The following is a 22,900-nucleotide window of genomic DNA, read 5'->3' on the forward strand; positions in this document are numbered from 1 at the left end:
GATCCCACATGCTGCACGGCAGCCGAGGAAAAGAGTTTGGGAGCAGGAAAATCATATGACTGATCATCTATGATGCTTGAAGATCCTGGAAAACATATACTAGGAAGCAGTGATTCACTGATCCCAAGGTAGAGAGAGTCTAGACAAGTTATGGGTGAGTGAGTGTCTTCTAAGATGTGTTCTTCCTATGCACTTATGCTTCTAATCAACATTAGAACACGATTAGCAGAATCTACTGCTCTGGGCTAGGTGGGCCTTGATTGAACTATTTCAGGATTTTCCCAGAATAAATCAGACTCACAAAATGTAAGTATCCTACCAGAAGTTTATTATGGAATAATCACACATCTTAACTTCCCTTTGACCTTCACTCCACTGCACTTTCATTACTTTTCAACTGGGGGCAGGAAAGAGGAGTGCAGCCAGACAAGAACATTTAAGGAACAATTAAGCAATTCGTATGTGTCTATATAGTTCAGTGATGCTACTGCAAGGGAATACAAAACCAGGCACCAGGCTCTGGAAAGAAACTTTTTCCAATCTCATTTGGCCCCTGGGCGCTGCCGGAAATAGCGATTGTAGGCAGCATTGTATCCATAAACCAAGGCATAGCGTTCGCAAAGTTTGAAGTCATCACAAGCTTCCCTGTTGATCTCATATGCAGGTTTGCTGCGTTCTCGGATTCTAGAAAGTGAAAGAAAAGAGCCCCAAATTGAGAGGCATAAAGAAAGTGGAGAAATGAGAAAAAGGAAAAGAAAAAAAAAGAATAAGAAAATATCATAGAGAGATCTTATTCATCCCCCAATATGAAGAGATACTTGTAGAACAGGGAGGCAAGGTGGAAAAGGGATTTTCTTTTTTAATGGAAATAGAAATTTTCTCTCTGTCCTCCTTTTCCTCCTCCCTCCCTCTCCTTTCTGGGCCTTTCACAAAATAGTCTTCTAGAAATTCAGTTGTTTTCTGTACATTGTTTTTAAATTCTTTGATTTGGGAATATAATTAGAAATAATATATATGATGAAAAAAACTCATTTCTCACTCCATTCAGATCTGGGAAAGATGACCTCCCCCATCAAGTTTTGTCACCTACCTCTCTTGGGCTTTCACCCTCCATCTCTGTTGCGGGGATATAAAGATATTAGCATTTCTCCTGTTAATGAAGGGATCTTAAAACAGAAAATAAGTGCAGTCTTAGGGTGACAGTTGTTGAAAATATTTCCATGAATATTCTCTGACAAAAACATATTTGAAAGTTCATTCATTCATACATTGCTTGTAACTAGAGATCTGCGAAAATTAAATGGGTAGATAGAGCAGATTTCGTAAACTGCCTGATCAAATACCTGATCTTGGTATTCCTACTCACTGTGTTTTTTATTCCTGTGAGGAGAAATTCTCCCTGTCCTGAGGCCTTGTTAAGCATAATTTTAGATTTCCAGTAAATGAACAGTTTAACCATCATAAAAATAATGAACAAATTAAAGATGAGAGTGATATGCTATTTATTCCTATACTCAGTCTTTATAAGTTGATGTTTGATAGCATCCAACTGCTGATGCCTGTGGTCTCCCAGCAGACTCGGCCTCCAATTCTGTACTTTGTCATTACTCCTGTTTTCCATCTGTGTGGTTGGTGTGGTACCGACTTAAAATTTCCAAATGAGATTTTATGGCTCCTAAGTATGTTGAAAGCATACTTGCCATCTTACACTATTTCAAACTTAAAAAATTGCTCATCTGGTGATTTTTATAGTTGAATTTTTAAATTTACTTTAGTTTTCCAAAAGAGACCCTCTTTTCCCTCCCTGTTAAATATATTACCTTTTTGTCTATTTAAGAATTGGGAGAGGTTCTTCAATACATGAGATTTCAATAAGGAAGTCAAATATTCACTTACTGATTTCATAGGATTCCATGCTTTCATGAGATTCTGGAATTAAAAAAAAAGACCCATTTTATTGCTAAATATATAGTCTAAATATAGGGAAGGAAGGGGAGGGAAGAGCCCAAAAGATGGGAGAAATATATTTAGCAGTGTGGTTATTACAGATTTCAGGCATTTAGGATTTATGAGTTGTTTCTCTAGCTCTGTCCTTGCTGGGATATCTCTACTCTTTAGTTTTTCCGGTGTTGAAGGAGCTAGTGCCCGTGGTATTGCCTAAAATTTCCCAGGGGCTATGAAGTCTTTAGTCTTGAGAAATAAGACAATTTAAGCGCTGCACACAAGGCTCCAGAGAGCCTTCCTTGCTTAATTTGGGACCTGACTGAGAGCAGGGCCAAGGAAGGGACAAAGGGCCTAGAAAACAGGTAAGTTTCTCCAGGCAGGCTGGGCAGATGGCTCAGCTTGGCTTTCCCAAGACAAGTGTCCAAGAGGTTCTGAAAGCCTCTTAAGAGCCTGTGTTAAATTGACAGCCACAGAAACCACTGGCTTCAGCTGACATCTCACACTGGGCACAATGCCAGTTCAGAGAAAGAACTCAGCTGATGCCAAAGCAACAGTTTTCTTCTTTCTACCACTCTCCGGGGCACAGCAGGTAAATCTGGCAATAAGAAGCTCACGTTTGCAAGCAAGTGAATATAATTGAAAAGTTAAAAAGAAGGTGAAGAAACCAAATCTTCTGACACAGAAAACTGGTGAATAATTTCAAGAGGAGGAAGCAAAATACAGATGGTTATTAATATAATTGAGCTCAGGAATACCTGGAATACCCAGATAATTGAAGCATAAGACTGAATGATCTAAAAATAATTTTGTTTCAGATTTCCTTTCTTTAGCTTTGAACACACACAGAGATATTTAACAACACATAGAAACCAAGCAAAATTTGTCTTTTAGCAATAGAAACGAAGGAATCGATTTTTCTCTGAGGTTCTTTAAATGTAAAACTTTACTTTAAAATTCATCCACTGAAGAAATATGGGAAGTTCGTGAGACTGTCTTGCTCTTAGAGAGAGCTATACATAAAACTTCATGTGAAAACTGAATCTCTTAAAGGTGAGTGATTCAACCGATACCCTTAACCAATTGTTATCAAAGTGTAAACACACATCCTTAAAAAAATGAGAGCTCAGGGGCTGGGAAGTTGATATCTTCTTTCTGAGACAGCAGAATTTCCAAGTGTAGAGTGACTTACCATAGAAAGAACTTGCCTGCTAAGTTACTTACAATAGTCCGGATATTGAAGATATAAAAAAGACTCGATGGAACAGATCAGTGTGCAAAGGGCTTGGGAAATGTTAAACTCATAGTCCTCTAAGATTATAATAGAGAAAGGGGGAAGAAAAGGAGGAGGGAGAGGAAAAATCCATGTCAACTGAAGTCAGAGGCAGAAAAGAAAAAAACAAAGAAATGGCAGGCGAAAGTTCTCACCATAACAGAGAGCTGCCACAGCAAAGGCAGCCAGGATGGAGAGAAGGAGTAGACTCCTCATGGTGTCTCCGGGTCGCTCTCACTGTCTTGTGCAGCAGCGGTGGAGAGAGAGGCTCCTACAGGCTGCTGGTGAAAGGCTGTGGAGTTTTTATAAGAATCAGAGCAGCTGAAAGGGGAGGAACCAGTGGGAGGGGGCCGGAGAAGGTGGGGACTGGTTGGCACTCAACTAGCACTGGGACTTTTCCCAAATATTCATTCCTTACAGATATTATCTGCTCCGGGTGAGCAGTTTTCCCTCATTTCTGGACCTGACTGTGCTACAGCAGCTGCTGCCCTGGTACACAAGTTGTGGCCACCCCATGTCTGGGTCAGAGCTGGCACAGGTCCACGGAGAAGGGAGTTGCCACAAACACATGTTTGCCTTTCTAATTCCTTCTCTGGTCTGCCCTCCTGGCTCTGACTTTGGGTCTTTCAGGTTTGGTCCATAAACAGAGCCATAGTGTTCTGTTTGTTCCCCTGATGGATGGATGAGAGGTTCTGGGGGAGAAAGGACTTCACTTTCTATGCTGGCACTGATTTAGAATTATTTTTCCAGTAGGGTTAAACTCTTAATCCTAACCAATTGGGTGTTCACCTGATGATATAGCCTGATGCATTTTTCCAGGTGTTCAGAACAGAGATGGCCAGGGACCCCCTGAGTTCTGTTTCCTCAGTTGGCTCCGTAACAACTTGCCCATCCAGTTTTGTGAGTTGAGTTCACACCTGTGCCCTGATGCTCTCAGCCTGGATATCACTCATGTAAAGTGCAGCAAGGTTATGTGGGTACCCATCTTGCATTTTCTGAAGGCACTGTCTTGATAATGAACTAATTCAATATGCTTTTAGTGAGTGGCCGATGAGATGCAAGGTACCCTGCTAGGTGATGCGGGTGACCTAGAGACAACCAAGACAGTCCCCTTTAAGGAGCTAAGTAAGAGCTACTTACTATTCGCTTTGCTCTTTAGCTGTCCTGTATCCTCCAACACGGATTTTCACAAACACACACCTCCATCCTGTATCCTCCAACACAGATTTTCACAAACACACACGTCCACTGTACCATCAGAACCAGCGGCACTGTTTCTTTTCTTTTAGGAGGAAGATTGCAATTTGGTGTCTCTGGTTGTCTTGTAGACAGAGGTCTTTTATTTTTTAACCTCTTGGACAATCAGAAAACATTTTCTATCAGGTGTGTCTCTGTTGCCTGGGTACCAAAGAGTCTTCTTGGCAAACAAATAGACTTGCATCACAGAACAGCAGACTGTAGAAGAGGTAAAGTTGCAGGACCTGTAACTTGGGCTGGATCAGCAAAAGGGCTGGGATGAGGGTGGGTGGGGGTACTTTTCAATAAAAAAAGATTTATTTCTGAGAGCGGTGATGAGCAAGTAGGTGGAGCCTCATGCCTCATTCTTTTTGTCTTATTGGGAGGGACTCACCCTCCCAAACCCCAACCTGTGAAGAGCTTTTACAAATAATAAAGGATTTCCTGTTAAAGGAAAAACTCGGTTGTAGTCTGAAGGATTACTGAGTTCTAAGGGACCAATAAAATTCAGGTTTTCCCTCCAGATTTTTTCATATTGAGATATATTCTTTGGGATAAAATCTTAAAAAAGACCTCAGAAAGAAGACAATGTATGATCATCTTTGATAAACTCGACCATCACAATTTATACTCACAAGATTGGGGGTTGTTTTCCTCTTTAAATCACAAATTTGCTCTCAGTGTTGGCTTCTGTGCCCTTTTTCCAAGATAAATCATCCAGGTCATTATATTTGCAAAAGCCAGTTTACTACATGGCATGGTTCATATAGCATTTTATATGTACTCAACTTAATCACTAACCCCCAATTATTATAATTTGAAACAAGTTAAATTCCAATGTTTCACCCTAAGAAGAGTAGGCTACTCACCTCTCACCCCCAGCCCATCTCCAGAATTAAAAAGGATTCTCTCTTCTCCGGCTACAAACACGTGCTTCGTAACGTACACTAGCTTTATCTTTCTCCAGTCGGTTCTAGCCATCCCCTCTACCCCCAAATGCAGATGGCATCTGTGCTCTGTCAGCCTTCTGACCTCACAATTGCTTATTTTTACAATCGCTAAGTCCAAACTTGAAAATCTTACATTTCTCTTTCCGATTTAAGCTTCACCTTTTTCACAAGTTATCTTAAATACTGCTTCCACTGGTTTTCCTAAACGTTTACGCATCTCTCTTTACCATCTTGCTTTTTGTAAGGCTAACACTTTATTTTGGAAACTATCTCTCACGAGTCTCTTATCTTTCCTTTCCACTGTTTCCATTTATGCCTGGGTTCTCTTATGCTCAATCCCATTCATACATGATTTGTAAAAATGATTAACATGTGTGAGTATTCAGAGCTCTTCCTTTTCTCTCCTCCTGTATCACTCCGAGACTCAAAGACAATTTTTTATGTGTCAACTCCAGCCATGTATTCTTTTTTTTTTTAACATCTTTATTGGAGTGTAATTGCTTTATAATTGTGTGTTAGTTTCTGCTGTATAACAAAGTGAATCAGCTATATGTATACATATATCCCCATATCTCCTCCCTCTTGCGCTATGCGGCTGCTTCCCACTAGCTATCTATTTTATATTTGGTAGTGTATATATGTCAATGCCACTCTCTCACTTTGTCCCAGCTTACTATTCCCCCTCCCCGTGTCCTTAAGTACATTCTCTACATCTGCGTCTGTATTCCTGTCCTGCCCTTAGTTTCTTCATAACCTTTTTTTTTTTTTTTAGATTCCATATAAATGTGTTATCATATGGTATTTGTTTTTCTCTTTCTGACTTACTTCACTCTGTATGACACTCTCTAGGTTCATGCACCTCACTACAAATAACTCAATTTCGGTTCTTCTTATGGCTGAGTAATATTCCACTGTATATATGTGCCACATCTTCTTTATCCATTCATCTGTCAATGGACACTTAGGTTGCTTCCATGTCCTGGCTATTGTAAATAGAGCTGCAATGAACACCGTGGTAGATGACTCTGTTTGAATTATGGTTTTCTCGGGGTATATGCCCAGTAGTGGGATTGCTGGGTCGTATGGTAGTTCTACTTTTAGTATTTTAAGGAACCTCCAAACTGTTCTCCATAGTGGCTGTATCAATTTACATTCCCACCAACAAGAGGGTTCCCTTTTCTCCACACCCTCTCCAGCATTTATTGTTTGTAGATTTTTTTGATGATGGCCATTCTGACCGCTGTGAGGTGATACCTCATTGTAGTTTTGATTTGAATTTCTCTAATGATTAGTGATGTTGAGCATCACTAATCATGTTGGCAATGTGTTTGTTGGCAATCTGTATATCTTCTTTGGAGAAATGTCTATTTAGGTCTCCTGCCCATTTTTGGATTGGGTTGTTTGTTTTTTTGATATTGAGCTGCATGAGCTGCTTGTATATTTTGGAGATTAATCCTCTGTCAGTTGCTTCATTTGCAAATATTTTCTCCCATTCTGAGGGTTGTCCTTTGGTCTTGTTTAAGGTTTCCTTTGCTGTGCAAAAGCTTTGAAGTTTCATTAGGTCCCATTTGTTTGTTTTTATTTCCATTTCTCTAGGAGGTGGGTCAAAAAGGATCTGCTGTGATTTATGTCATAGAGTATTCTGCCTATATTTTGCTCAAGTTTCTGGCCTTACATTTAGGTTTTTAATCCATTTTGAGTTTATTTTTGTGTATGGTGTTAGGAAGTATTCTAATTTCATTCTTTTACATGTAGCTGTCCAGTTTTCCCAGCACCACTTATCGAAGAGGCTGTCTTTTCTCCATTGTATATTCTTGCCTCCTTTATCAAAGCTAAGGGGACCATATGTGTGTGGGTTTATCTCTGGGCTTTTTATCTTGTTCCATTGATCTATTTTTCTGTTTTTTGTGCCAGTACCATACTGTCTTGATTACTGTAGCTTTGTAGTATAGTCTGAAGTCAGGGAGCCTGATTCCTCCAGCTCTTTTTTTCTTTCTCCAGATTGCTTTGGCTATTTGGGGTCTTTTGTGTTTCCATACAAGTTGTGAAAATTTTTTGTTCTAGTTCCGTGAAAAATGCCATTGGTAATTTGATAGGGATTGCACTGTATCTGTAGATGGCTTTGGGTAGTATAGTCATTTTCCCAATTTCCTTCTTCCAATCCAAGAACATGGTATATCTCTCCGTCTGTTTGTATCATCTTTAATTTCTTCATCTGTGTCTTATAGTTTTCTGCATACAAGTCTTTTGTCTCCCTAGGTAGGTTTATTCCTAGGTATTTTATTCTTTTTGTTGCAATGGGAGTGGGAGTGCTTCCTTAATTCCTCTTTCAGATTCCTCTTTAATTCCTCTTTCAGATTTTTCATCATTAGTGTATAGGAATGCAAGAGATTTCTGTGCATTAATTTTGTATCCTGCTACTTTATCAAATTCATTGATTAGCTCCAGTAGTTTTCTGGTAACATCTTTAGGATTCTCTAAGTATAGTATCATGTCACCTGCAAACAGTGACAGTTTCACTTCTTTTCTGATTTGGATTCCTTTTATTTCTTTTTCTTCTCTGATTGCTGTGGCTAAAACTTCCAAAACTATGTTGAATAATAGTGGTGAGAGTGGGCAACCTTGTCTTGTTCCTGATCTTAGTGGAAATGCTTTCAGTTTTTCACCATTGAGAATGATGTTGGCTGCTGGTTTGTCATATATGGCCTTTATTGTGTTGAGATAAATTCCCTCTTTGCCCACTTTCTGGAGGGTTTTTATCATAAATGGGTGTTGAATTTTGTTGAAAGTTTTTCTGCATCTATTGAGATGACCATATGGTTTTGATCCTTCAATTTTTTAATGTGGTTTATCACATTGATTGATTTGTGTATATTGAAGAATCCTTGCATTCCTGAGATAAACCCCACTTGATCATGGTGTATGATCTGTTTAATGTGCTGTTGGATTCTGTTTGCTAGTATTTTGTGGAGGATTTTTGCATCTATGTTCATCAGTGATATTGCCCTGTATTTTTCTTTTTTTGTGTGACATCTTTGTCTGGTTTTGGTATCAGGGTGACGGTGGCCTCATAGAATGAGTTTGGGACTGTTCCTCCCTCTGCTGTATTTTGGAAGAGTTTGAGGATTGTGTTAGCTCTTCTCTAAATGTTTGATAGAATTTGCCTGTGAATCCACCTGGTCCTGGGCTTTTGTTTGTTGAGAGATTTTTAATCACTGTTTCAATTTCAGTGCTTGTGATTGGTCTGTTTATATTTTCTATTTCTTCCTGGTTCAGTCTCAGAAGGTTGTGCTTTTCTAAGAATTTATCCATTTCTTCCAGGTTGTCCATTTTATTGGCATAGAGTTGCTTGTAGTAATCTCTCATGATCTTTTGTATTTCTGCAGTGTCAGTTGTTACTTCTCCTTTTTCATTTCTAACCCTATTGATTTGAGTCTTCTCCCTTTTTTTCTTGATGAGTCTGGCTAATGGTTTATCAATTTTGTTTATCTTCTCAGAGAACCAGCTTTTAGTTTTATCTATCTTTGCTGTTGTTTCCTTCATTTCTTTTTCATTTATTTCTGATCTGACCTTTATGATTTCTTTCCTTCTGCTAACTTTGGTTTTTTTTGTTCTTCTTTCTCTAATTGCTTTAGATATATGGTTAGGCTGTTTATTTGAGATGTTTCTTGTTTCTTGAGGTAGGATTGTATTGTTATAAAGTTCCCTCTTAGAACTGCTTTTGCTGCATCCCATAGGTTTTGGGTCGTGTTTTCATTGTGATTTGTTTCTAGGTATTTTTTGATTTCCTCTTTGATTTCTCAGTGGTCTCTTGGTTATTTAGTAGTGTATTGTTTAGTCTCCATATGTTTGTACTTTTTACAGATTTTTTCTTGTCATTGTTATCTAGTCTCATAGCATTGTGGTTGGAAAAGATACTTGATATGATTTCAATTTTCTATTTACCAATGCTTGATTTGTGACCCAAGATATGATCTATTCTGGAGAATGTTCCATGAGCACTTGAGAAGAAACTGTAATCTGCTGTTTTTGGATGGAAAGTCCTATAAATATTAGTAAAAGCCTATCTTGTTTAATGTATCATTTAAAGCTTGTGTTTCCTTATTTATTTTCATTTTGGATGATCTGTCCATTGGTGAAAGTGGGGTGTTAAAATTCCCCTACTATATATGTGTTACTGTTGATTTCCCCTTTTATGGCTCTTAGCATTTGCCTTATGTACTGAGGTGCCTCATGTCGGATGCATAAATATTTACAATTGTTATATCTTCTTCTTCAATTGATCCCTTGATCATTATGTAGTATCCTTCTTTGTCTCTTGTAATAGTCTTTATTTTAAAGTCTGTTTTGTCTGATATGAGAATTGCTACTCCAGCTTTCTTTTGATTTCCATTTACATGGAATATCTTTTTCCATCCCCTCACTTTCAGTCTGTATGTGTCCCTAGGTCTGAAGTGTGTCTCTTGTAGACAGTATATATATGGGTCTTGTTTTTGTATCCATTCAGCCATTCTATGTCTTTTGGTTGGAGCATTTAATCTATTTACAGTTAATGTAATTATTGATATGTATGTTCCTATTACCATTTTCTTAATTGTTTTGAGTTTGCTATTGTAGGTCTTTTCCTTCTCTTGTGTTTCCTGCCTAGAGAAGTTCCTTTAACATTTGTTGTAAAGGTGGTTTGGTGGTGCTGAATTCTCTTAGTTTTTGCTTGTCTGTAAAGGTTTTAATTTCTCTGTTGAATCTGAATGAGATCTTTGCTGGGTAGAGTATCCTTGATTGTAGGTTTTTCCCTTTCATCACTTTAAATATTTCCTGCCACACCCTTCTGGCTTGCAGAGTTTCAGCTGAGAAATCAGCTGTTAAGCTTATGGGGATTCCCATGTATATTATTTGTTGCTTTTCCCTTGCAGCTTTTAATATTTTTTCTTTGTATTTAATTTTTGATAGTTTGATTAATATGTGTCTTGGCATGTTTCTCCTTGGATTTATCTTGTATTGGACTCTCTGTGTTTCCTGGAGTTGATTGACTATTTCCTTTCCCACATTAGGGAAGTTTTCAAGTATAATCTCCTCAAATATTTTCTCAGTCCCTTTCTTTTTCTATTCTTCTCAGTCCCTTTCTTTTTCTATTCTTCTATTTTTCCTATAATTCAAATGTTAGTACATGTAATGTTGTTCCAGAGGTCTCTGAGACTGTCCTCAATTCTTTTCATTCTTTTTTCTTTATTCTGCTCTGTGGTAGTTATATCCACTATTTTATCTTCCAGCTCACTTATCCGTTCTTCTGCCTCAGTTATTCTGCTATTGATTCCTTCTAGAGAATTTTTAATTTCATTTATTGTGTTTTTCATTATTGTTTGTTTGCTCTTTAGCTCTTCTAGGTCCTTGTTAAATATTTCTTGTATTTTCTCCATTCTATTTCCAAGATTTTGGATCATCTTTACTACCATTACTCTGAATTCTTTTTCAGGTAGACTGCCTATTTCCTCTTCATTTGTTTGGTCTGGTGGGTTTTTACTTTCCTCCTTCATCTGCTGTATATTCCTCTGTCTTCTCATTTTGCTTAACTTACTGCATTTGTGGTCTCCTTTTCGCAGGCTGCATGTTCGTACTTCCTGTTGTTTTTGGTGTCTGCCCCAGTGGGTAAGGTTGGTTCAGTGGGTTGTGTAGCCTTCTTGGTGGAGGAGACTGGTGCTTGTGTTCTGGTGGATGAGGCTGGATCTTGTCTTTCTGGTGGGCAGGACTGCATTTGGTGCTGTGTTTTGGGGTGTCTGTGAACTATTATGATTTTAGGCAGCCTCTCTGCTAATGGCTGGGGTTGTGTTCCTGTCTTGCTAGTTGCTTGGCATGGGGTGTCCAGCACTGGAACCTGCTGGTCATTGAGTGGAGCTGGGTCTTAGCATTGAGATGGAGATCTCTTGGAGAGCTTTTGCTGTTTTATATTACAAGGGGCTGGGAGGTCTCTGGTGGACCAGTGTCCTCAACTCGGCTCTCCCACTTACGAGGCTCAGGCCTGACACCCGGCCAGAGCACCAAGACCCTGTCAGCCACACAGCATGTTTTGTCAAACTGTATATGATTTGGACTTCCTTCGGGCTCTCTCAGCCATGTATTCTTATGAAGAGGAGTTGAACTAACCCGATGGGTCCTTTTTTCTTTGGCTGCAATGGGTCTTCATTGCTGCATGCAGGCTTTCTTTAGTTGCATTGAGGAGGGACTACTCTTCCTTGTGGTGTGTGGGCTTCTCATTGTGGTGTCTTCTCTTGTTGTGGAGCATGGGCTCTAGGCACATGGGCTTCAGTAGTTGTGGCATGCAGGGTCAGTAGTTGTGGCACGTGGGCTCTAGATCTCAGGCTCAGTAGCTGTTGCATGTGGGCTTAGTTGCTCTGTGACATGTTGGATCTTCCGGACCAGGGCTTGTGGTCCCCTGTCCCCTGCATTGGCAGGTGTATTCCTAACCCCTGCATCAGCAGGGAATCTCTAGATGGGTCCTTTGTGTCAAAAGAGGCCAAGATCAACTCATCAGAGAGAAGAGAGAGAGAAAAAATGGTGGTAGATAAAAAGTGGAGGGAGAGAAATGGGAAGAGCTTTGTAGACTTGGTTTGTTGGATGGGGGAGTTTTAGGTAGAGATTTGAGCTGTGGACAGAAAAGCTTTCAGGCAGCTGTAGGATGTGAGACATTGAGAGTAAGACATGGGAAAAGACAAGTCAGAATGGCTTTAGTTATGAATTGTATTGTTTTAGATAGTAAAAGATTGTTTGAGAATAGTCAAAAAATTTTGAAATCGTTTTTGTATTTTTAAAATTTGTATATCTTGTAAAGACTAGACCACATGAAGCTTTAACTTACATTTGGATTTTAGGTAATTATGAGAAACAGTTATATAGATATTTCCCCCTTACTACTCAAGAAAAGTATTCTTTTTAAAAAATTAATTAATTAATATTTGGCTGTGTTGGCTCTTCATTGTTGCGCGCAGGCTTTCTCTAGTTGTGACGAGAGGACGTTGCTTTTCATTGCGGTGCATGGGCTTCTCATTGGGTGGCTTCTCCTGTTGTAGAGCACAGGCTCTAGGCGCTCAGGCTTCAGCAGTTGTGGCACACGGGCTCAGTAGTTGTGGCTCATAGTCTTAGTTGCTCCGCGGCATGTGGGATCTGCCCAGATCAGGGCTCAAACCCATGTCCCCTTGCATTGGCAGGTGGATTCTTAACCACTGTGCCACCAGGGAAGTCCAAGAAAAGTATTTTTTCGTGAAGAGAATATTTGAAGACACTCCCAGAACTGACAACAAAGATATGGGAGAGACAGTGATATGATTGCCAGGTTTTTTCTTAGCTTGTACAGGAATTTCCTCATGTGAGATGGGCAGTATGGTATAACCCAGGCAACGGAAGCTATAGAGAAATACAAGATCTCCTATTCCACCTGTCTCAGGAGGAAAAGTAAATCATGGCCACACCTTTCAGAGCCAGAAGTAGCCTCATGTTTTTAGTCATCCATCATCCATCTATCCGTGAATCTGTCTTACAAATTTATTGAGCATTTACTATGTGCCAACACAAAGCTGGAAATATAGTGGAGAAAAATGCAGATATAGATCCTACTCTCATGAATAAAGTGTGTTCTTAGATCACAAATTTAATCAGTGGCCCTTCCTCTATAGACATTTGTTTAGGCAACCAGCTGGCCATAGAGAAGACCAAGTGATGTGTTTTCTCATTGGACTGACATTTTTTTTTTCAGGTAAAAATCACATTTTCCTTTTAATTGACACCGTTTCCTCTCTTGGGTACTACTTTGGTAATGATTAGGTCCCCACCTCTCAAGAACATTGCATCTGAACAGGCTGAGACAGAGCCAGTGTGAACACAGACCCCAAACCAGGGCTTTTGGAATAACAAGAACAGAAAAAAAACCAGCCTTTCTCTTCACTTACAAAGGAGTCACTCAGAGGGTCCAAAGCTCTGTTTTCCAAATGTAGAAAACCTGCAGCTCAATCCAAACTGGAAACCAAAATATATCAGAAATGAAGCATAGTGCTTCGTCGAATCCTCAAGGTCTGATCTTCCTGCCTCTTCTACAAGGAATGGCCCGACTCCAGTATTTTTAAAGGAAGATGTTTTGTTTCTATTTCACTTTCCAACTAGCTATCAAATCTACTAAAAGGGATACAATGAATCAGAATAAGTCCGTTCACTCACAAGACTCTCCCAGATAATGATTATTGGTTGCTGAGTTTATTCAGCACATTATTTCAAAGCGGCAAAATTCAGGACAATCTGAGAAGAGAATTCAAAAGCGGCAGCTACATTTGCTGATAGGTTCATGCGAGACGCACATTCCTACAACCCGTTTTTCAGTGTATATGTCAAGGGGCCAAGACCCCTGATCAGCACAATAAGTTATTTTGTCCATTACAGTGCACAGCACAACAGAGGCAGGGACACTTTCTTGGAGATGTTCACACGCTCTGAAGGAGGCCGGAGCCCAGCGCCCCGGGCCCTCATTAGCTGGACCCCTCCTCTTCTTTGGTTACGGTGGCCTCAGAGGCAGCCGTTTCCTCTAATCGATCCGCTGGCTTCTCCTCTTTCTCCTGGAGATAGAGGTCCGGGTACTTCTGCATGTGCTCCTGCATGGCGCGGAGTTGGTCTACACAGTCCGACCCCTTGACATCCTCTGCTGCAGTGGAAGCAGGAAAAGCCCACCTTGAACTGTTCCCCACGCGGGCCGCTGGCCATCCCCCCAAGGCACGGGCAGTTCCAGCTGATGTTGTCTCCGTGGGGCAGCATCCGTCTGTGCTCCTCGCACGGATCATTGGGGTCGTCGGCCGCCAGCTCCGCGTTCCTTGGAGTTTCATGGTCTTCTCTGGTTACAGATATGCTTCGATCCTTCCCTTCCTACTGGCTGTAGGCCGTGGTGCAGCCCGGCGCCCCGACCTCGCGGCGATTGTGGACGTGGCCTCACGCCGTGACCTCTCCGCTACGAGGCGGGTGGCTTTGGAGCGACATTTTTATGGGCACTCAGCAGTACTTTTGTTTGCAGAACATTGCAAAAAACACTGATGAGAAGCTCAGACTTCAGGGAGAGAATGAAGGAGGAGGAAGGTTGACAGAGCTGCCAGGAATTACTGTGGGGAGAAGCTTCTCAGAATGGTATGTCCTGGAACATAGACCAAAAGAGTTATCCCTTTTCTATAGTATTTCTGTGACTAAAATAATGGTACAGTAATAATGAAGCTAATATATATCCCCACCAATTCCACATCTTCTGCTCTCTGTCCTTTCTTATCCTTTCTCTAAGTCTTTTTCAGACTGCTACTAGGCATGTTGTCTTTTTGAGAAATTTTCTTGGCTCCTGTTAGATTTTTTTCTTTCAGTTCCATGAGATTCAGCTTTATTTACAAAATGTTGGTTTTATGAGTTCATATTATCCTTTTACTGGCAGCTCTAAAACCCTTTCTCTTGCCAGTAAAGGGAAAAAGGCAAAGAAGAGTTAGGAAGCAACATCTCTGAAGATAAGAAACAGAAATCACTTTCTAGGACATCAAAAGGCAATGAATTGAGAAACACCTAGCCAATTTCATGAGACAGTGTCGACCTCTTAGCTCTGTTCTAAGGGAAGCCCCTTGCATGGATTCTACATCTCAGATTTATTAATCCACATAGCTTCCCATCCATCAGATCCCTGTCTTTTTCTTAATTTGTCTTAGCTGAACTAAATGAAAATCAATCTTTGTTGAACTCAAGTTTGGGAGAGCATCTAGGGAAGTCGGGGCACAAACTTCTGGGGAAAGGCGAAGTCTGGAGGTTAGCTGAGCTCTTGGTTCAGAACAGCTGTAATTTTTCTATTCTTCCTGTATAGATGATTTCCTCTACCCTTTTCTTTTCTATTAAAAGCTTCATTTTAAAAAATATGATAGCAGATATCAAATACAATTATACAACTATCCAAGTAATATTGATATATCATACATCGTCTTTGCTACATACTAAGTACTGTGATAATCACTTTTTATTCACTGTGTTCTTTACTTCTCATAATAATCCTACAAACTGAGTATAATTATTCACATATTATATATGAGAAACTTAAGGCTCTAAGAGGTTTTATATATATATATATATATATATATATATTTTTTTTTTTAATGAAAGCTTCTTTCTTTATTTTTGGCTGTGTTGGGTTTTCATTTCTGTGCGAGGGCTTTCTCTAGTTGCGGCGAGCGGGGGCCACTCTTCATCGCGGTGCGCGGGTCTCTTACTGTCACAGCCTCTCTTGTTGCGGAGCACAAGCTCCAGACGCACAGGCTCAGTAGTTGTGGCTCACGGCCTTAGTTGCTCCGCGGCATATGGGATCTTCCCAGACCAGGGCTCGAACCCGTGTCGCCTGCATTGGCAGGCAGATTCTCAACCACTGCGCCACCAGGGAAGCCTCAGAGGTTACATATTTAATCCAAGGTCACACAGCAATTAAATGGCAAAGACGGGATTCAAACACAGGGCTGTTTGATTTAGAAGAATATGATTTTAACCACTGATACAATCATACAGTATTCCCTAATGTTCTGATACTTACTTAAATAATTCTGTGATTGTGTCTACAGGGATCCTTGAGTTCCCAGTTTCAGAGCTAAAGATAAAATTAAACAAAGATATACATACTTAACATAATGATTTATTCAATGTCCTTTAAAATATGACAATAGAGGGCTTCCCTGGTGGCGCAGTGGTTGAGAGTCCGCCTGCCGATGCAGGGGACGCGGGTTCACGCCCTGGTCCGGGAAGATCCCACATGCCGCGGAGCGGCTGGGCCTGTGAGCCATGGCTGCTGAGCCTGCGCGTCCGGAGCCTGTGCTCTGCAACGCGAGAGGCCACAACAGTGAGACGCCCGCGTACCGCAAAAAAAAAAAAAAGACAATAGAAACTAAGGATTTGCATATTGCCACTTAATTCCAGATAGTTAAATGACTTATAAAATCAGAGAAAGGGATGCATTAGGTATTGGAACCTAAGTCCCTCATTTCTTTATCCAGCACTCTGCACACTAAACTGTCTTGTCCAAACAAGCTGCAACTCAAATATGTTGCTTCTTAAAACCTTTCATCTCACTTCAGGAATCACCAAGTCTCAATTCAGGAATCACCAAGTCTCATCCCAGTCTATGAACACTCATGTTTGCTGACTGTCATCTGGTTTGGCATAAGAATACAGGCTCCATGGTGTCTACAAAGCCAACTTCTACAGTTACTTAGACCCCAAGCAAAACTGGAAATCTGGGCTTAATTTACAAGATGCTCCTTCAACTCAAAGCAAAATAGAGAACAGGTTCTGTGTCTCCTATCTTTTCGGGCCTTATAAAACTTGACTCACAGGACTGTTGGATGGATTAAATAGGACAACGCATGTAGAGCACCTCCATTAATCACTGGCATGTAATGTCATGGAGTACACACACACACACACACACACACACACACAATGTTATTTCCAAAAAGATAGGTTTAACTCCATTGGTTTAGTGTTATTTTGGTTTTCCCCCAATAGTCAAGGAATAGATTGTTAAGAATGACCAAAGCAGAGGAGAGTAGACAAAAAGTGGGAGTGATTGAATCAGCAAGGTCTCGTCCAATGGGAACTAAATTGGAAGCTGAAAGAGCTCAATTTAGTTCTGACACTGCCATGCAATGCCTATGTGACTTTTGAAAAAATCGTTTAATTCTCTTTCTAAACATGTATTGAAATAGACTGCTATAATTGTGTGCTTCTAGATTATTTCATCCTTGGAATAGATAAACAAGATAGAGAAATAATTATATAATCCAGGGTTTGAAGGAACACTGTGTTCTTAATGCTATTTTGAAAGTGGTTCTTCCAGGGCTGACTGGTGTTTGGGTGTCCACCCTTGAGCTTGAAAACCACTAGCAAGATGCCTTGCAAAAATTTCACTCAAATCACCACCTCCCAGCTGGCCCTCTCTGCTGTCATTTCCCAGTGCTGTCAAATAACTTCATTCATTCAAGCTGGACACTGATATGCTTTGAAATCCTTGGGACAAAAGAAAGCAATCTTTTTAGCTGGGGTTTGGTCGGTGGAGAAAAATCTCATGGCAGAGATCTGAAACTCTACAGTTCCTCTCCTTTGTTTCATCATCTAGTCACTGCAAACCCTGGAAATAGGATGAAATTCAGAAAAAGTTGGAAGAGGACAGAAAGGAAAAATTTCCAGGTTAGTAGTAGGGAGAGTATAGTGCAGAACACGTCTGCTGGTCAAGGTAAGAAGTGAACAGGCTGTGAAATAAGAGATTGTTTCCACATCTAACTCCTCTCTGATAGAATTGTGATGGAAAATGCTGCAGTGAAATGTGGGTTGGGATGACCTGTGGAAATGTAATTTAGCCTGCCCACTGCTGTTCACTTAAACAGTCCTGTAACCAGTGCTTGTCTGAATCTTGGTGGCATCATCCCTGACTCTGATTCTTCCAATTTATCATTCTCCCTGTTTCCTGTCTTTCTTGTAATCTTACATTATTTTTTTCTGACCACTATGAAATTTTAAAAGAGATTTTTATTTTGTTGAGGGGATGAAGGGATTTTTCATTGGAGTGCTTTCTCTGGCTTTTGGTAGGAGATAAATGAGTGCAAGTAAGAATGGGATCAAAAGGAAGGGAAGAGAAAGTAAAGGGAACAAGATGTAATTTTTGGTTTTGTTTTGTTTTGAGAGAGCAACAGAAGGGCAGGAGAAATGGATATGGGGTGGGGACCGGGATGAGTAAGGAGGAGAGTCTGGCGTGAACACTTGCTCTCTCACCAGACTGTGAGGGTTTTGAGGTTACCCGCTGGATCCTTTTATTTTTTTTAATTTATTTTTTATACAGCAGGTTCTTATTAGTTATATACTTTATACATATTAGTGTATATATGTCAATCCCAATCTCCCAATTCATCCCCCCCACCACCAACTTTCCCTCCTTGGTGTCCATACATTTGTTCTCTACATCTGTGTCTCTATTTCTGCCTTGCAAACCAGTTCATCTATACCATTTTTCTAGATCTCACATATATGTGTTAATCTACGATATTTGTTTTTCTCTTTCTGACTGACTTCACTCTGTATGACAGTCTCTAGGTCCATCCACGTCTCTACAAATGATCCAATTTCATTCCTTTTCATGGCTGAGTAATATTCCATTGTATATATGTACCACATCTTCTTTATCCATTCGTCTGTCGATGGGCATTTAGGTTGCTTCCATGACCTTAGCCACTGGATCTTATTCATCTTTCTAACATACAACAGCTGCCCAGTGCTTGAATTGAGTCAGTAGCCTATCCCTTTTATATCCCCAATTCTCTGGTGACATAGTAGATAGTGGAAAAGAGCATGCACTTTGTAGTCAGCAGGACTGAATTTGAATTCTGCTCTGTCACTTAGTGATCTCTGCCATTTCTCTGATTCTCATTTTCTTTATCTGAAAAAAATGGGGGTGCTGATGGAAAATAGTTTATAAAGTTGTAGTGAGGATTAAATAAGATAATGCATGTGAACATCTAGCAGGCACAGTGTTGGCATATGGTAAATGTTCCATGAAAGTAGTTCTTATTATTCTTGCTAATTAGTGATGTGACCCTGGATAAGTCATTTCCTCACTGTAGCATGTGAAGGATGACAATTGTTACATAAAGTGTTGCAAAGATTTAATGAGATAATCCTTGTAAACTACCCAGTAAGTGTCTGTAATATAGTAGTTGCTCATTAAATGTTAGTTCCCTTGTATTCCCAGCTGTCTGTCCCATTCTTTTCTTTCACTTTTCCTCTGAATGTAACCAGTTCTCTAGCCAAACTGAACAACTTGTTCTAAGATATCCTTCAGTGTTTGTCATCACATCTTTGCTCATTTAATTGCATAATCTCTTTTTCTGCATTCCTGTCTCTGTCTATTGCAACCTTGGGCATCTTTTAAGGCTTATCTCAAATACCACCTGCTTCACTATGTATTACATAAGTAAGCTTCCCAACTAGGTTATCTCTCCTTCCCTAAACACTCCCTTAGCATTCTGTTTTATTTCTTTAGTAGTGCACACCTTCTTCCTCTCTGAATTACAGGCATTTCTGTTCTCCGTATGTGCCACACACCCTTTCCTCAGCTATTGATGGTACAATCACAGGTCTCTTCCCCTTCTCACCCCTGGCACATTTATCCACCAGGGTCCAAGTGACTATCTAGGAAACTGTCATCTCTGGAAAGACTGGATTCTTTCTTGCTGAAAGAAGGAAAAGACTCTCTTGTTTAATTCACATATTGAGTTAAATGCCTCTGATGTGTCCTCATAGTAACCCTAGGACACCCTTTCATAAATCACACCCGGTTTCACTGCAAAATACTGAAATTGTCTGTTTACATGACAATGAATTTTAAGCTCCTCAAAGGGAAGTCAGGGCTTGTATTCTATTCATCTTTGTAGCCCTAGTCCCATATACATTGTCTTACCTGCAAACGTTGTTCAGTGCTTGAAAACTGTAAGAGCTCAGTGAAGTTACCCTTAACAATCCGCTCCCGCAGTCTATCATAACACACACTAAATATATCTCTGCTCTTTAGTTGAAGGATAAATTTAATTCCTTGCAAAGATAGGAAATTGCTATAATCTGAAACACAAAATAATTATAAGTATGCTCAAAGAAGGGAAAAATACTATTTCACTCGTATTTTTTCTACCTTTGGCTTATATGGTAATCCAACTGTTAAATTAGCTGATTATCCACTTTGTGAAATAGCAATGTTCCTGAAAAATTTTCAGATGATAACATTGTAAAATCAAATTATAGTGTAAGTACAGGAAAAACTGTCCTTTCTCTTCAAAGAAAATCACTTGAGTAGCAAGAATTCCTCTGGAAGAGTAAAACAAGAAATGTTCCCTTACTGTGTGTGGGATGTAAATTTTCCCCTTGCGGGTTTTTCTTTCCGTGTAGGTTTTTACACATGGATCTGCTGGAGTGAACCTGTATATACAAGTTGAGGTCATAGAAAGAAACTGATTCCATGTACAGCACCAAACGTTTGCAGATTACAGATATAAGAATTTCAGTGGGGCTTCCCTGGTGGCTCAGTGGTTGACAATCCGCCTGCCAAAGCAGGGGACATGGGTTTGAGCCTGGTCTGGGAAGATGCCGCATGCTGCAGAGCAACTAAGCCTGTGCGCCACAACTACTGAGCCTGTGCCCTAGAACCCGTGAGCCACAACTAATGAGCCCGTGGGCCACAACTACTGAAGCTCACATGCTTTGAGCCTGTGCTCTGCAACAAGAGAAGCCACCGCAATGAGAAGCCCGCACACCACAACGAAGAGTAGCCCTCACTCGCAACTAGAGAAAGCCCACGTGCAGCAATGAAGACTCAACACAGCCAAAAAAAAAAAAAAAAAAAATCAATCAATCAATCAATTTATATAAAAAAAAGAATTTCAATGGACAGAAAGCAAGAATATAGGAAGATGGCCAAAAGGCCATCATTAATTAAATAATTAAATTAACTACTTTTTTCATTAAGTTAAAAAATGAATAATATTTATTAAACAGTTTCATTTCTTTCTTGTCTTCGCTTTTTTTCTGGTTCACCAAAACAAGCCTCTCATCTATGCCAACTATCTTAAAACAAAGCACAACTTTTGTTAGAAAAGGAAAAATGTGAATGTCTTATCTAGAAGTAATATACAAAAAGTTCATTCACAAAAAAGAGAGACTAAGGCTATCTCCTCTCTCTCTACGTGCAATTTTTTTTTTACGCTCACTGAACATTTGCTGAATAGCTGAAAGGAAGAAAATTTTGTGCCATTTTCGCCTTTCCCAGAAGTTGTGCTGTATTTCTTGGAATGAATTTCAGTACTTTCTTTCCGTCTTCAGATGACATACGAACTTTCTCACAAGGTCAGCAGCCAGAGGTGGAGGATTTGTGGGGATACATATTTTGAAGCCAAAGATTCTTGGGAACGAGAAATAACTCAAATACAGATATGGGCTGTTCTCTATACCGTGGAATCCTGAGAAGAGCAGGGCTTAAATACTTAATATGTTGGTGCCAGGGATAAATCAAATGGACAATGGTGCAAAAGTAAAAATGTTCCTGCGACAATTGGAGGTCAGTTGGCAACTTTAACTTGGACTTCTCGGCCTTACATTTGGTCTTCATATGGTGCTTTGTACCTAAACTCACCCCTTCGAGGGCCAGGCACAGTTCCTCTGGCTGAGACTTTTCCTGTGTGTGCCCAAGGAGAAGTAAAAAAACGGACTCACTGCCCCTCGTGCCAGCGTGTCTTTCGGTTGCACGAAAAGAGAGCAACCACATGGACTGCCATGAAGAGATTTGGCAAACCTGGCTTGTAGGGTTGATTTCCATATGGTGTAAGATTAGAATTAATTATTCAAACGAGGGCAGTTAAAGAACCCTCAGGCATTTTGAATGTTCTGGAAAAAAAAAAAAAGCTCAAGAAAGGAAAAGATACTGGAACATTTCAGTGAATATCTAAATAAATTTATACAGGTCCTGGCATATAACTTATTATTTAAACTATCTAATCTAGGGCTTAAATGATACTTTAAAGAAAAAATGCCCACTAGTGACATGCACAAAAATTGATTAAAAAAATAGAATATATGCATACAAAAGCAGCAATTCTTAGTACTCTTCAAAGAGGATTAGGATAAAAAGTATGCAAACAACTGAGCAAGTCTATAATAAAAATCCATAATAAATGCATGTAAATACAAAGTATAGTCTACAATATTATCTTGATAAAGAGAATATAGTTTATCTTTACAAAGTTCTTATGGGGACGCTTGGAACTGTCAACTGACTTGTCCAAAAAGATGTCATGGCTTGGATGCCTTGGGTTTTACCTGACTTCAAACAGTTCTCTGTGTGCATGTTCATATGTGAGTGTAGATATAATTTGTATTGGATTATATATCATTTATATTAGATTATAAGTATCTAAAAAGTGAAGATTATGTATTTTAACATACATAATATCTGTATTCTAATATAACACATGATGCACTGCTTGGCAAGTAGTAAGCACTTAATAATTATTTGCTAGATAGAATTTATAAAAACAAGTTAACATATTACTGACAAGGCAGTTTCTAAGCACAATAATGATAATTCATTCACTTGCTAATTTTTCTACAAGACTTTTTCTTTCACACACACACACTGTATTTTATTTTTACAAGAGATAAATAAACTGACACCAAGCATTGTAAATGGATGACCACAAGAAAAGCAACAATGATTGCAATTACCAAACATGAAACACACTCATACTACGTCATAATATTGACATTTAGTCCAGTAATCCTCCACTGTAACAGCTCCTTTACTTTGCAGTGAAAATTGATTTCTACAAGACTTTTAAACTACTACTTACTTTATTCCAGATACTGTTTTTTTTTTATTTTCTCTTGTTAACTTTTTTTTTAAAATTTTTATTGGAGTATAGTT

The 22,900-nt window shown here is 39.6% G+C and overlaps 1 protein-coding gene and 1 pseudogene across 2 annotated transcripts; both read right to left on the reverse strand.

The window, feature by feature from the left end:
• Positions 1-307: 307 nt before the first annotated feature.
• On the reverse strand, positions 308-3,484 carry MGP (matrix Gla protein). Its single transcript, XM_082849576.1, has 4 exons — positions 3,370-3,484; positions 1,897-1,929; positions 1,091-1,166; positions 308-684 (listed from the first exon to the last, which is right to left on the reverse strand). The coding sequence occupies exons 1-4, from the start codon at positions 3,428-3,430 to the stop codon at positions 543-545; spliced, it is 312 nt and encodes a 103-aa protein (XP_082705702.1). The 5' UTR covers positions 3,431-3,484; the 3' UTR covers positions 308-542.
• Positions 3,485-13,910: 10,426 nt separating this feature from the next.
• LOC309968307 (mitochondrial intermembrane space import and assembly protein 40-like) lies at positions 13,911-22,324 on the reverse strand (annotated as a pseudogene). Its single transcript has 3 exons — positions 22,297-22,324; positions 19,892-20,049; positions 13,911-14,340 (listed from the first exon to the last, which is right to left on the reverse strand). The product of its transcript is annotated as a mitochondrial intermembrane space import and assembly protein 40-like (transcript).
• Positions 22,325-22,900: the final 576 nt, after the last annotated feature.

The sequence above is a fragment of the Leucopleurus acutus genome (genome assembly GCF_964270905.1).
Source record: "Leucopleurus acutus genome assembly, chromosome: 11".
Lineage (NCBI taxonomy): Eukaryota > Metazoa > Chordata > Mammalia > Artiodactyla > Delphinidae > Leucopleurus > Leucopleurus acutus.

Coding starts and splice junctions, on each gene's coding strand:
- MGP (XM_082849576.1), bottom strand. CDS start 3,430: ATGAGGAGTCTACTCCTTCTCTCCATCCTGGCTGCCTTTGCTGTGGCA. Junction 1,167..1,896: donor CATGGAATCCTATGAAATCA/GTAAGTGAATAT, acceptor TTCTGTTTTAAG/ATCCCTTCATTAACAGGAGA. Junction 685..1,090: donor AGGGTGAAAGCCCAAGAGAG/GTAGGTGACAAA, acceptor TTCACTTTCTAG/AATCCGAGAACGCAGCAAAC.